Here is an 11,671-nt window from a genome sequence, read left to right as displayed (position 1 = left end):
TATTTTTTTTTTTTTTTTTTTTTTTTTTTAAAACCAAGTAGAGGATGTTCAGTAAATAACTGGATGCCTGCAGAAAAAATGTTCGATAACAGACTTGCAAAATGAGTAACAAAGAAGAAAGTAAAACTGCATTTGAGCCATGTAGGTGGTTAAGAAATTAAATTCATAGTGGGAAATAGCATTTGACTTGAAAATGAAGTTGTCTGTCAAAAGAACAGTAGGCATTACACATCAAAGAGTTAGTCCTGGTCGGTTGTTAGTCGTCTTTACCCAGAAGGGAGAATTTACAGCCAAGGAGGAGTGGCTGCTTTCACTTTATGAAGTTACTTTATTATTTACTATTCCCTTTTAATAGTCTGCATTGTGTATTTCTTTATTTACTCACAGTTCTTGCTTGCTATTTTGGTGGTTGCCCTAATTCATGTATGTGCTATTACCCAAAGCTGATAAAATGCAGTGCATGTGGTTAGTGTTTCGCACTAGAAACACCTGAGGCGTCACTACTGCAGTAGTAGGGGTTGCTAGATGGAATTTCATGGCTTGATTTCTCCACCCGTGGCCCCCTCAGAGATGCTGATCACTGTCTCCTCCCTCATAGTCAGGGTTTTGTCGGTATTTACTGTACAGAAGAATTTGGCCCTTTGTTTTTTATATTTTTGTCTGTGTGCTTAAAGTGCTGCTTCTGTTAATATATTAAGGGGGCCCTAAGGGTAAATGTAATTATCACATTAGAGACAATGTACAAAATATATAGTTAGATTTTCACTCGATGAACAAAATTCACAGGCCTTTTAAAATAAATGCTTCCCATTTCTTTCAAGGCTTCGTAGGTCTCAGTACATTATTAATCTCACTGACTCCCCCTTCAGGACCCAACTGCAAAAGGAAGGTAAATGTTCAATTTGTAAATGCCATATATGAATGAAAAATGAAGGAGGGAAAAAAAAAAAAAGAACCCAAACCAAAATGACTGTTCAAGTGTTAATATGTCCATCTTTGTTTTCTCCTTTCATGTCTTGCTATTAGGTCAGTCACCATCCACCTATTTCTGCATGCCATGCTGAATCTGTGAATTTTGCTTTTTGGCAAGGTAACTCTTCAGTCTATCATTTAATTTTACAGTGTTCATAATGTTTTCATTGTGTATCTAACATGAAATATCCAGAAATGGTGAAAAGGTGAAATTCCCTGCTTAAATAACATTAATCAATTATTCTTTTCATGTACAAATATCTGCATTTCTTTAAAATCAGGTTGGTTTGTTTGTTTGGCAGGGGGGGGCTTTAGCAAAGAAGAGTTGTACCTCAAGCTATTTCTAAAACAAACAAGCTAGAACACAGCTTGAAAAACTACAAGTTAAATCCTGAGCCTTGGCAGATCTTGTAAACCTGTTCTGAAAAAAATTTCCAAAAATGAGCATAACAGCAAGGATAAATATATTTACCATGTCTTTCTCTGCTGGCATTATTACAGTATGTAATATTTCATGCTATTTGACTACTAACATTGTGTTTCAAAAAAACTGTTTTGGAGCTTTGTTTGCTGTGTAATGGTGGTGAAGTTGTCAGCCAGTCACAGTACCTGTGTGGTTAGATATTTTTGGAGTGTACACAGAATATAACTGTGCCTTTTAACTCAGTTAAAATCCTTCACCTAGAGGTTTGTCAATTCACAATGTAGCCATATTATAACCTTTAATTCTGTTATGATTGACTCTGCTGACTTGCTGACTTGATTATTACGGATGGAGCCATACTGAACAGAAATTGGAACTCTGTCATTAGTCTGCGTTTCATTATTCAATACAATTCCTTGCTTTGTAAACAAATACAGGCAAGAGTCCTTTTGTTCTTAGTCAAAAAGCAGAGATGACCAAAAATTTATTTGGTAACTGAACACTGTATAAATAAGACTAGATAGCAGCCTGTCTTAATAAAAACTGATGAGATTGATTTAACAGATCTTGACAACGGTTATCACTCAAATATTTTAACACTTGCATTTAGAGAATGAAGGTCTTTTGTAAAGATGAGAGCTGAGAATCTGGTCAATGAGAAAGAGTCTGAGATTTGGTCTTGATGAGCACAGGAGACTCCATCAGGGTACTGCAGGGTTTTGGGGTTTGGTTTTGGTTTGTTTTTAAATATGGCTAGCTGAGCTTATGGGAGATCTAGACAATGATTTTTTTCCAATGCAAAGGCAGTTTGTAAATGCTGTGGCCTCTTGTTATGCGGCTATATTAACTTATGTGGAAAGATTAACATCAAGTTAATCATAAAGGTAGCTTGTCAATGAGGTAAGTTCTTTCTGTGCAAAGATCTTTTCACTTACCATGTTATCTCCTTAGCCAAAAAGGAGACAGTCCTCAGCAACATTGCCAGAGTAGTGCTGTCATCCCACCAGGCACTGACCTTAGTTCATCTGTTTCAACACCAAGAAATCTCTTGATCCTCTCTAGTGAGCCAGAAGACTGGGTTCTGACAGGGACAGTTATTTTGGAAATCGTTTTCCCTGACTTGTGAGCCTGACTCTGCTTTTGCATAGGAGTGTGGACACATGAACAATGGAAGTGCAGAATAGAAAGTTCCAGATATTACAGCATCCGTGCCTGAATTAGTCTGAGCATAGCTTTGAAAATAACACTTCACTTTTCTTAGCTGTCCTAAAATTTTTGCATGATCAAGTTACACACTGGTTCCCAAGATGTTTCCCATGTACTGATCTCTGTGGGACAGCTGTGTCATTTATGAGAACATAGAACATAATACATTTTAACGGTTAAACTCAGCAGGGTGTGCCTTTGCCATTTCTCTTCCATCCCACTGCAGAAGAGAGAAAGCTAGTACAGAATTTCGCTCAACACCATCATAATCAAGGTAGTTTTGGACCTCTTATTGTGCAGTATAGGAATCACAACAGAATTGCTGTCACTAAGGATGCTGGCCTGGCATCAAACTTCAAAATTAAAAAAAAAGGTCCTCTTCTCAAGTGGTAGGAAAAGGGTTACTTTTTTCTTGAGGAATACTGCCCTATGCCCCATTCCAGCCTTTGCAATGGTAGGCAGCTTGGTGTGGCTCAGTCCTATCTCTTGAACATATATACTCATGAGATATGTAATCTTCTAACTACAGTTTGAGCATCCATCTATCTCTCAGCCAGCGTAACAGCTTCCCCCCACAATTGCATAGGAAACAGTGTTTTGGTTTTCCTTGTGTTAGTACTAGCATCTTTTTGAGACTAGAGATGATTTTTTCCCCTCTTTTTCAACTTGGGCAGGGAATGGATTTCCTAGTGTCTAATACAGCAAGGATACTAGTCCCCTGAGCTCTGAAGTTACTATGCAAGTTACTGCCTGATCATCTAGCCTAATTTAACTCTATACCTTTTCTGCCATGCTTCTCTGTCCATGTTTCTTTCTCTTACAGGTGTTTTTGCTCAATAAATTTAGCTAAACTTGCATTGAAATTTCTCATCTTTTTTTGGAGAAATGACATGAGACTTGGACACGTCTTTCTGTGATTCAGACAAGATTTTAAAAGGCCAGTTAAACTTACAGAGGAAGTTGGACTAAATCCCTCTGCAATTCTGTGCCCTTTAAAACATTCTTTTCCTTCTTCACTGTGGATGTTCTTAGTTGCTATATTTTTGTATTTGAAATTCTGCATTTGTTTTTAGAAATGTCTGCATTCATTCACTAGCAACTGAATTGCAGATAAATATATGCTGTCTGTAGCTTATTCAAATTCCTCTCTTTTGAAAAAGTTTTTGAGAGAGGACTTTTAAACTCCTTTTAAACTTTGCTATTTAAAGTTATTGATCGATAATGTAATGAAAAAAAAACCAAACAAAACCATGTTCGAAGGTCCGTAGCATTTTTTGAACACTTTTATTATGTTGCACTTTGTTATTTTGCATTTCTTGAAAATAAAGTAGAACCCAGAGATAGAATGATTCACCCATGCTTATGACTAAACCCGTCTTTTTTTTTTTCCTCTTCCTGTTTCAGATGTAAGATGGAAAAACAAATTCTGGGGAAAGTCCATGGAAATTGTTCCAGTTGGTACAACACATGTAACTCTTCCAGCGTAAGTGCTGCAGTCGTGCATTGCTGTTCACACACAGGCACAGACATGCTTACACACACTGCAGCCACATTTATCCAGATGAGAACAAGCTGTGCTGTGCCATATTAGACCTTTGGAAGAATTGGTGATTATGATTTAGTTTAAAAAGAAGGGGGGGGAGGGAGAAAAAAGAAAAAAAAAAAAACCCACAAACCCAAACCAGAAGCATATAACAGAAGCACTGGCTCTTCCAAGGGTTATAAAAAAACCAAAAGATGAAATAAAAAACATCACTCCTATGTATCTTGAAAAAAGCAAAGTTGGTATTTTCATACTTCAGTTGAATTTCAAGCTTCGTGCATTTTAAACTCACAGGGAAAAACTGCATGGTAGAGGAAGCTATGAATTCTTTTGCTTGAATATGGGCTTGGGGGAGAGTGTGTTGTTGTTGTTGCTGTCTTTTGTACCTATATTTGTACGGACCCTTACACCATGGGGTCCTGGTCTGTAGGTGAGGCTGATAGCTATCATCACTGTATAAATAATTATTCTAAGTGATAAATAGAACCAGTTGCATATCTGGTGTTTATTATCCAAGGAAGTAAGCAGCCACTGTAGTTAAGTGTTGAATATAGTTTAATTTTTTTTTTTTTAAATAAAAATGTGCAGTGTTCCTATGAAAAATAACCCAAGAACCTAGGGCTTACCAGACTAAGCAACTAAGCATGCCTTTTTCTTTTAAGTGGGTAAAATTGCAATATAGTAAGATGGTATCCAAAAGGTAATGTATAAAACATGTTGTGTTCATAGTGGCTAACCTAAGCTATGGAGTGAAAGGTCTTTAGGATGTGAGAGAGGGTTCAGAGGCAAGGTAACTAATGGATTAGGGCCCATGGTGGGCTGATGAACTGGAAAAATAATCTGATTCATGTGTGGTCTCCATGTGCTGGTTTGTATCCCTGTGTATCTGATACAGAATTGGGTACAAAAAAGGTACTGAGGCTACAGGCAAAAATGAAGCATTAGTATTAAGGTTATTTTGGAGCAAGTACAGTATTTTTAGCATGCATAATAGAGCATGTGACCTGCAGGTAGGGGCAGGAAAACAAGTTACTGTGGGGTAAATTGGCCGTGTATCTGCTAATCTGTAAAAACTGTCCTTGTGTGTGCTCTTACAAAGCAGCAAGTGAAAGCAAGTGATTAAGGGGAGGTAAGGAAAGATTCTAATATCCTCATGGGATGCGTGTAAGGCAGTTGCTATGGGGAAACTGGTGCTTTGTAAGTTTACCCTTTACCTTACCAGTAGCGACTTGGCTATCAATACCCAGAACAAATTGTAGAATATACGTCTTCATGAGACTTTCCTTTTCTTGAAGTTTTATAAACTTGTTTTGTAAGAACATATACTTCTTTAATAAAAGGTAAAATGTTGTATTACCTCTTCGTATTTTTCATCTCTCCCTGTCTGCTGTCTTCCAGTGTCACTTCCTGGTGAGAACTTTTGCTCTTGCCTGAAGCACACACATAGGCTCAGCCTTGAGAGCTTGAGCCAAGCTCATTCCACTCAATAAGCCTTCTGATGACTCTGGTGGCCCATGTCCTTGTGTTTTCAGTTGTCACTGTGTTACAAGCTGTGAAATGGGCATTTCAGCCAGTAGAAAATGTTAGAATTATTACTTTTGGAAACTTAAAGCTATTAAAGAAAGGCAAGTAAACTGAGAGAAAACTGAGTTCAAGACCAAAGTTTATAGCAGAAGTGAAAAGGGTTTTCTGGGAGACAGGATTGTTGTCATAGGCTTAGTTTTTGAGAAGGTGTGGGGCAAGAAGATGAGGTGTTCCAGAAAAAAAAGTTGTTTTGTGGGGTTTTTCTAATGCAAGTTCTCTGCAATTTTTTTTCACAAGTATACGAGCTTATTGGAACATGGCGTGAGATTTTTCTTGTGTGTATTTTTCTTGCAGTTTTAAAGACCATTTTGCATGGAACAAGGTAACATCTTGCATCCATAACATCTTAAGTGGGCAAAGATGGATTGAACACTATGGAGAGATTATAATCAAAAATCTTAACGATGACACTTGCCACTGCAAACTGACTTTCATAAAGGTAACCACAGCAGTAACCACAGCAATGCTGACAGTGCCTTTTCTAACAGACACAGCAGTGGGTGCGTGCTTTCTGCTGAAGCTCAGTACAGCTGCTTACAAGCTGTATTTTCCTATAGTTCTGCTGTAATTACCTGTGATTCTTTGAGAAACTTTAACTCTAAAGGAACTGCCGCTCACTAGGTAGAGCCAGGAAGAAAGAGAAACAACAGCTTTCTCAGGTGGTTCCACTTTTGAGATGTAGAAAAGTATGGGGAAAGGAAAGGAAGAAATATGATGAAAAAAACTACTCTGTGTTTGATGAGAGAGGCAGGCACAAGGTGGTTTACCACATGCCTCCTGCTAATGCATCGGCATGTGCTGTGGTCGCATTCATTCAGCAACTGTAGAACCACTGCTTATGCGGGGTGCTTCACCCAATGCTCTCTTCTAGCCCTTTGCAGATACTCGGAGGAGCTTAAATGAGAGGTTGTGGTGTTACTCAAAGCTTTTGCTTCAGTACAAGGCATCAAGATATGACTTCCTCAGGAAATGCCCTTATAACTGAAATTAAAATTAGTTTTTGGCGATAGATGACTTCTTCCTAGTAAAGGAAAATAAATGAACACCTAAAACGATGCCAAAATTTCTAACCTGAGAAATAGTTTTGCAAAGCATGCTAGGAGACTTACCTTAACCTGCATTTTCTGTATCTGATTGCTGGAGAAAGGCTGTGCTTTCCATAGAAACAGACTGTACAGATACAAGCTAAGTACTTCGGCATACCTATGTGGCATGGCATGCTGAGCAGCAGAAGGAAAGTTTCCTTTTCTTATTTGTTTTCCTGAATACTTTGTGCTTTCTAAGAAACATTAGGGTGATTTTTTTTCCAAATACTTACTTGAAAGTACTGTAATGTATTTGCAGAGTTGCAATGGGTGTTTAGAGTTCAAATTTTAAAGATTGAGAGCCTGCAAATCTTACACCTTTGATATTGTAAATTGTCTAAAGTGGAGATTACTGTATCAGTTCCTTCTCTTCCTCTTCTGCAGATTTGGGGAAGATGTAGATAACTAAGTCAGGAGTCAATGTTACCTGTCACTGGGCAAAATTCAAGGTCAGCTGTGCTTCACCTAGTACTGCCCCGAAAAAAGGCAAATAAAATAAATATGAGTCTCTACATTAGTATTTTAATAAGCCAATTAATAGTACTAACAGCAGTTATTTGCATATGATACTGTAATGGACACCTAAATTAATAGTTTTCATTTCAGAAAACCACCCTACAGCGTGGTGCTATTGACATGGCAAAATCACTCACACTTGATCTCTTATGCACCTTTTTTTCCCTTGTTTCTTTCAATTCTAGGCAAAGTATTGGAATCCAAATGCACATGAGATTGAAGGCAGTGTCATGGATAAAGCCGGGAAAGTTGTGCATCGACTCTTTGGGAAGTGGCATGAAAGTTTATACTGTGGGACAACTTCATCTTCAAACTGCATATGGAGAGCAAGTTAGTGATCAGAATGGCTGACGTACAGAATTTAAGATCTGCTTGAGAACAAGCTTACTATTTTCATCTCTTTATTAGGCCCCAACTTCCTGTTATTTCTATGTGGAATATTAGATTTTTGTCAAGCTTTTAAAATTTAGACCAGAAGAATACATCATTTAACTTAAATAGTATGGAGAACTTAATCCCATGGCTTCCTGCATTTTCTCCCTTCTCCCTCATTTTCATATCTGGGCATGAAGTGGTATTGAGGACTCTAAAAGCAAGAAGGAAAAAAAAAAAAAGGAACAACCCCCCCCACTTTTTGTGTAGAGAAGTGTTGTGTATTTCATGTATTAAACATTGGAGGATAGCCCACAAAGCTTAATTCTGTAATGACAGCCCTATCTGAACTTCTTCCAAACTTGTGGGGTTTTGTCTACTGTAGTTTGAAAAAGCACTATGATAATATCATGGCCTTCATCACAGTTGTGCTCTGATTCAGCTGAGAGAACAGAAATCTGTTTTGTTGCAATGCAATTGTGAAGGGGGACGTTCTCTTTTGTCACATTATTAAAAACCTCTTATTCCCCCAGAACTGAGACCGTGGTTCAGAGATGAACAAATGACTGAGGGGAGCTTGGAATTTTCCTTCTAAAGATAATAGCATTTAACTGGAATTCTGAATGTACTCTTTTCTTCGGTAGATCCGATGCCTAAAGATTATGAACAGTGGTATGGGTTTACGCAATTTGCACTGGAGTTAAATGAACTGGATCTGCAAACTAGGTCATTACTTCCATCCACTGATACACGTTTTAGGCCGGACCAAAGGTAAGAAGTTTTAACTCTTAAGTATCTTCCTCAAATAGTTCTTAATCTTCTGTACGCTTACTTTGCCCTAAGCTCAGACTATTTTGTGTAGATACCTGCAGTGTGTTTCTATTTCTACATTAATGTGCATCTGAAACAGACATTTTAATCACTTATCAAAAGATTGTCTAGTCATTATGGACCAGTGTTTCCTAAAATTGGCTCTTGCATGCTTCTAGATAACTGCCTTTCCAAAGATGTTAAAACTTCAGTACTTCAGGTACTGGATGTTGAGCGTACTGTGTTTGAATAGCCAAAAACTGAAACACTTGTAATTTCTTTCTGCGGTGGAATTTTTACTCTTGCTAACTTCCAAGGAAAAGAATATAATATGATGATGACTGAACTTGTTATGAGAGTTACTTTTCCTTAAGTGCTTTTTCATAGTGCAGTTGTCTGCAGATGTAGCTGTTTACCTTTCAAACACTGTGAACTGCCTGTTGTAAAGATTAGATTCTGGAGCTCCAGAGAACCTGGGAAAGATGGGGGACAGGAGCACCAGCTGTGTCTCTTACCACTGCTGGTGCTACAGGTTTCTAGAAGAAGGGAATATTGAAGGAGCTGAAATGCAAAAGCAGAGGATCGAGCAGCTACAGAGAGAACGACGGAAGGTGCTGGAAGAAAACAATCTAGAGCATCAGCCTAGATTTTTCAGGTACTATAGAATAATTAGCATATACTATCATTTATTGAAATTCTTGTTATGGTTCTGCTTCTAAACTGCCATAGAGCGGGCTCCATTTTTTCCAGATTTCTTCCATACTCTTGATTTTTGTACTTTGGCAATGTGTAACACTCCAGACTTAGTTAAAACTCAGGATTATATATTGCTTTTTCATCAGAGCATCCCTGAATTTCTCTCTAATTTTTTTGCCTTGGTGGTGATTGACTTTTAGTCTACACTTGAATTTGCCTGAGTAAATGTAGCATCTTTGATTCTTTCAAGCAAGGTGAAGTAGCTGGATTTAGCTTAATTACCTCTGCTGAACTTCGGCTGAATTCAGTGGGATTGCCGTGTGCAAAGTTGGAGCCTTTCATTTCCAGGGCTATTTTTGAACATGTTACCCCTATATGATAGGGAGAGAATTGTCATTCAGAGGGCACTTTATTTCTTCCTGTTGTAAATCAATTAATGGGAGACTTCAGCATCAAAAGACAAAAATGAATGCCGGTGAGGACATGGCCTTTTGCCCTCCAGCTTCTCTGTTCTCCTGCAATGAAAGAGTTGGAGCCAAGATGAATGTTGTATGGGCCTATGTATCACAATTAACAGATCTGGGATCCTAATTTTTTTCTGGATCGGTAGATACAGTACTTCTGATGAGCACAGAAACATTTAAAATAGGTGCAAAAAGGAAATGCCTCAGACCACTACTTGTCCAAGGAGCTGGTGAGCTAACTCATCACATGTCAATCACACCTGCCAAAGAGAAGCAAATGTTGCTTCCAGGAGGCTAAAAAGACAGAATAGAGACAAAGTCTAATACTTCGTAATTGTATATTCACAATGAGGACTGTGAATGCAGATGAGGATTTGAATCCTCACAATGATTTGAAAATTCGAAAATTGAGATTGGTGCTGTAGATTTAAATAACAGAATAAAAAATTTAATTACTATATAGCAAAAGTGTTAGAGTAGATATGAATTATGCATTCGGCTTTTCAATAGTAATTTCTCTCTTCAACAAATCACAAGCCTTGATTTACTTAAAAGAATAATTTGCTGTTGTGCCAAAAATTTTGTAGACCAGACTAAAAGCAGACTGATTCCTTCAAGGTATGGTACCTAGTGCAGTGAGTCTCACCTCTTGACTTGCTCTCTTTGTGCAATAACCGTGGTGAGCCATCTTTGGAGTGGTAAAAGGAAAGTTTCCACTTTCCACTCAAAGCTGCCTTTGAGACCGCGAAATAAACCTGGACTGTAGTTTTAAGTGCTAAGCACTGGCATGTGACAGTGAATAAGAGTGGTGATCTCAGCTGAACACTAGGCTACTGAGGTGCGTCTCCAAGGCCCAGTGGAGACATACCAGTTCAACTCCCCAAGCTGCATTGCCTTGTTTGAGACTGTATTGAGTTGCACTGCACCTGGTTCATGGGCTGGATTGGGTATCTGTGCATAGTGCTACATTGCATTACACAGCATATGTATGGAAAAGATAAGCTTTACATTTAAGGCATTTGTTTAATCTTTGATAGGAAATCCAGCGACGACTCCTGGGTAAGCAATGGAACCTACATGGACCTTAGAAAAGAACCTGGTTTTTCCAAACTGGACAATCCTGTCCTCTGGTGAAAGAGGAGCCAAGTGAAGATGTTCTGTGCTGTATTCTTGGATCTGATCTAAATGAAGTATATATAAAATATATCTCTATAAATATATCTCTCTATATATATACACACACATATAATATATGTGTGGGGCGTGTGTATGTGCATATCTCCAGAATTGTGCTTAATTTAGATTCTGATAATTCATTTGTTTTCTTTACTGACTATTGCAGTGATTGTTTGAATGTATAAATACCCTAACTTCTTTTTATAAAATATTTAATAAATAGTACTGAATGTTAACAGCAAGAGGGAAAAGAGGAGCTTCTACACTACTTTTCCAATGTGTAATAATGTCAGTTCTGAGTTAACTTATGCCTTATTGAATTGCATTGGAGACAGTAGCATCAGCATCTCCTAGCTGTGCTGAGAAATCGGAGCGCAAGCCTTAGTAACTCAAACTGTATGTAGGCTTCCACAGTTCAATGAGTAGTTCAGCAGTCTCTGGGCTGGTATAAATTGCTAAAACAGATTATAAGGTGGTGCTGGAATCTTGAGTATGATCCTTTGCTGCCTGTAGAAAAGATGTAATTGAGCTTTTGTTTCTATTAGCTTTCTTCCTAGCATTATGGAAGACGTAGTTCTGAGCTTACATCAGTGGTTCTACTGCCTTATACATAAACTTTATCTGGCTAAATGTAGTGCTAGAAATTCAAGAATCATCAAAATTTTCCACTGGGAATCTTCAGATTTTATAGCCCCCAACAGGGCAAGAGGAGGAGATCCTTTGTACATAATGCTTGAGCACTGACTAGATGAACAAGCTCTCTCTTTTTCCAGTAAGTAAAATCTATACAGAGCACGAAATCTTGTGCTTCCATAGCTTCATT

The 11,671-nt window shown here is 38.0% G+C and overlaps 1 protein-coding gene across 3 annotated transcripts in view; it reads left to right on the top strand.

Annotated features, from left to right (window-relative positions):
- The window catches only part of OSBPL3 (oxysterol binding protein-like 3), a 44,170-nt gene extending 33,364 nt beyond the window's left edge, over positions 1-10,806 (top strand). For all 3 annotated transcript variants that reach the window (XM_009583111.1, XM_009583112.1, XM_009583110.1), the window contains 7 exons: positions 1,027-1,090; positions 4,007-4,085; positions 6,024-6,168; positions 7,516-7,660; positions 8,347-8,473; positions 9,045-9,167; positions 10,710-10,806. In XM_009583111.1, the coding sequence (XP_009581406.1) occupies positions 1,027-1,090; positions 4,007-4,085; positions 6,024-6,168; positions 7,516-7,660; positions 8,347-8,473; positions 9,045-9,167; positions 10,710-10,806 (780 nt within the window). The remainder of the gene's footprint in view (positions 1-1,026; positions 1,091-4,006; positions 4,086-6,023; positions 6,169-7,515; positions 7,661-8,346; positions 8,474-9,044; positions 9,168-10,709) is intronic.
- Positions 10,807-11,671: the final 865 nt, after the last annotated feature.

Source organism: Fulmarus glacialis, unplaced genomic scaffold (assembly GCF_000690835.1).
Source record: "Fulmarus glacialis isolate BGI_N327 unplaced genomic scaffold, ASM69083v1 scaffold378, whole genome shotgun sequence".
Lineage (NCBI taxonomy): Eukaryota > Metazoa > Chordata > Aves > Procellariiformes > Procellariidae > Fulmarus > Fulmarus glacialis.
The sequence above is the reverse complement of the archived record's forward strand: the minus strand, read 5'-3'. Positions and strand labels throughout refer to the sequence as shown.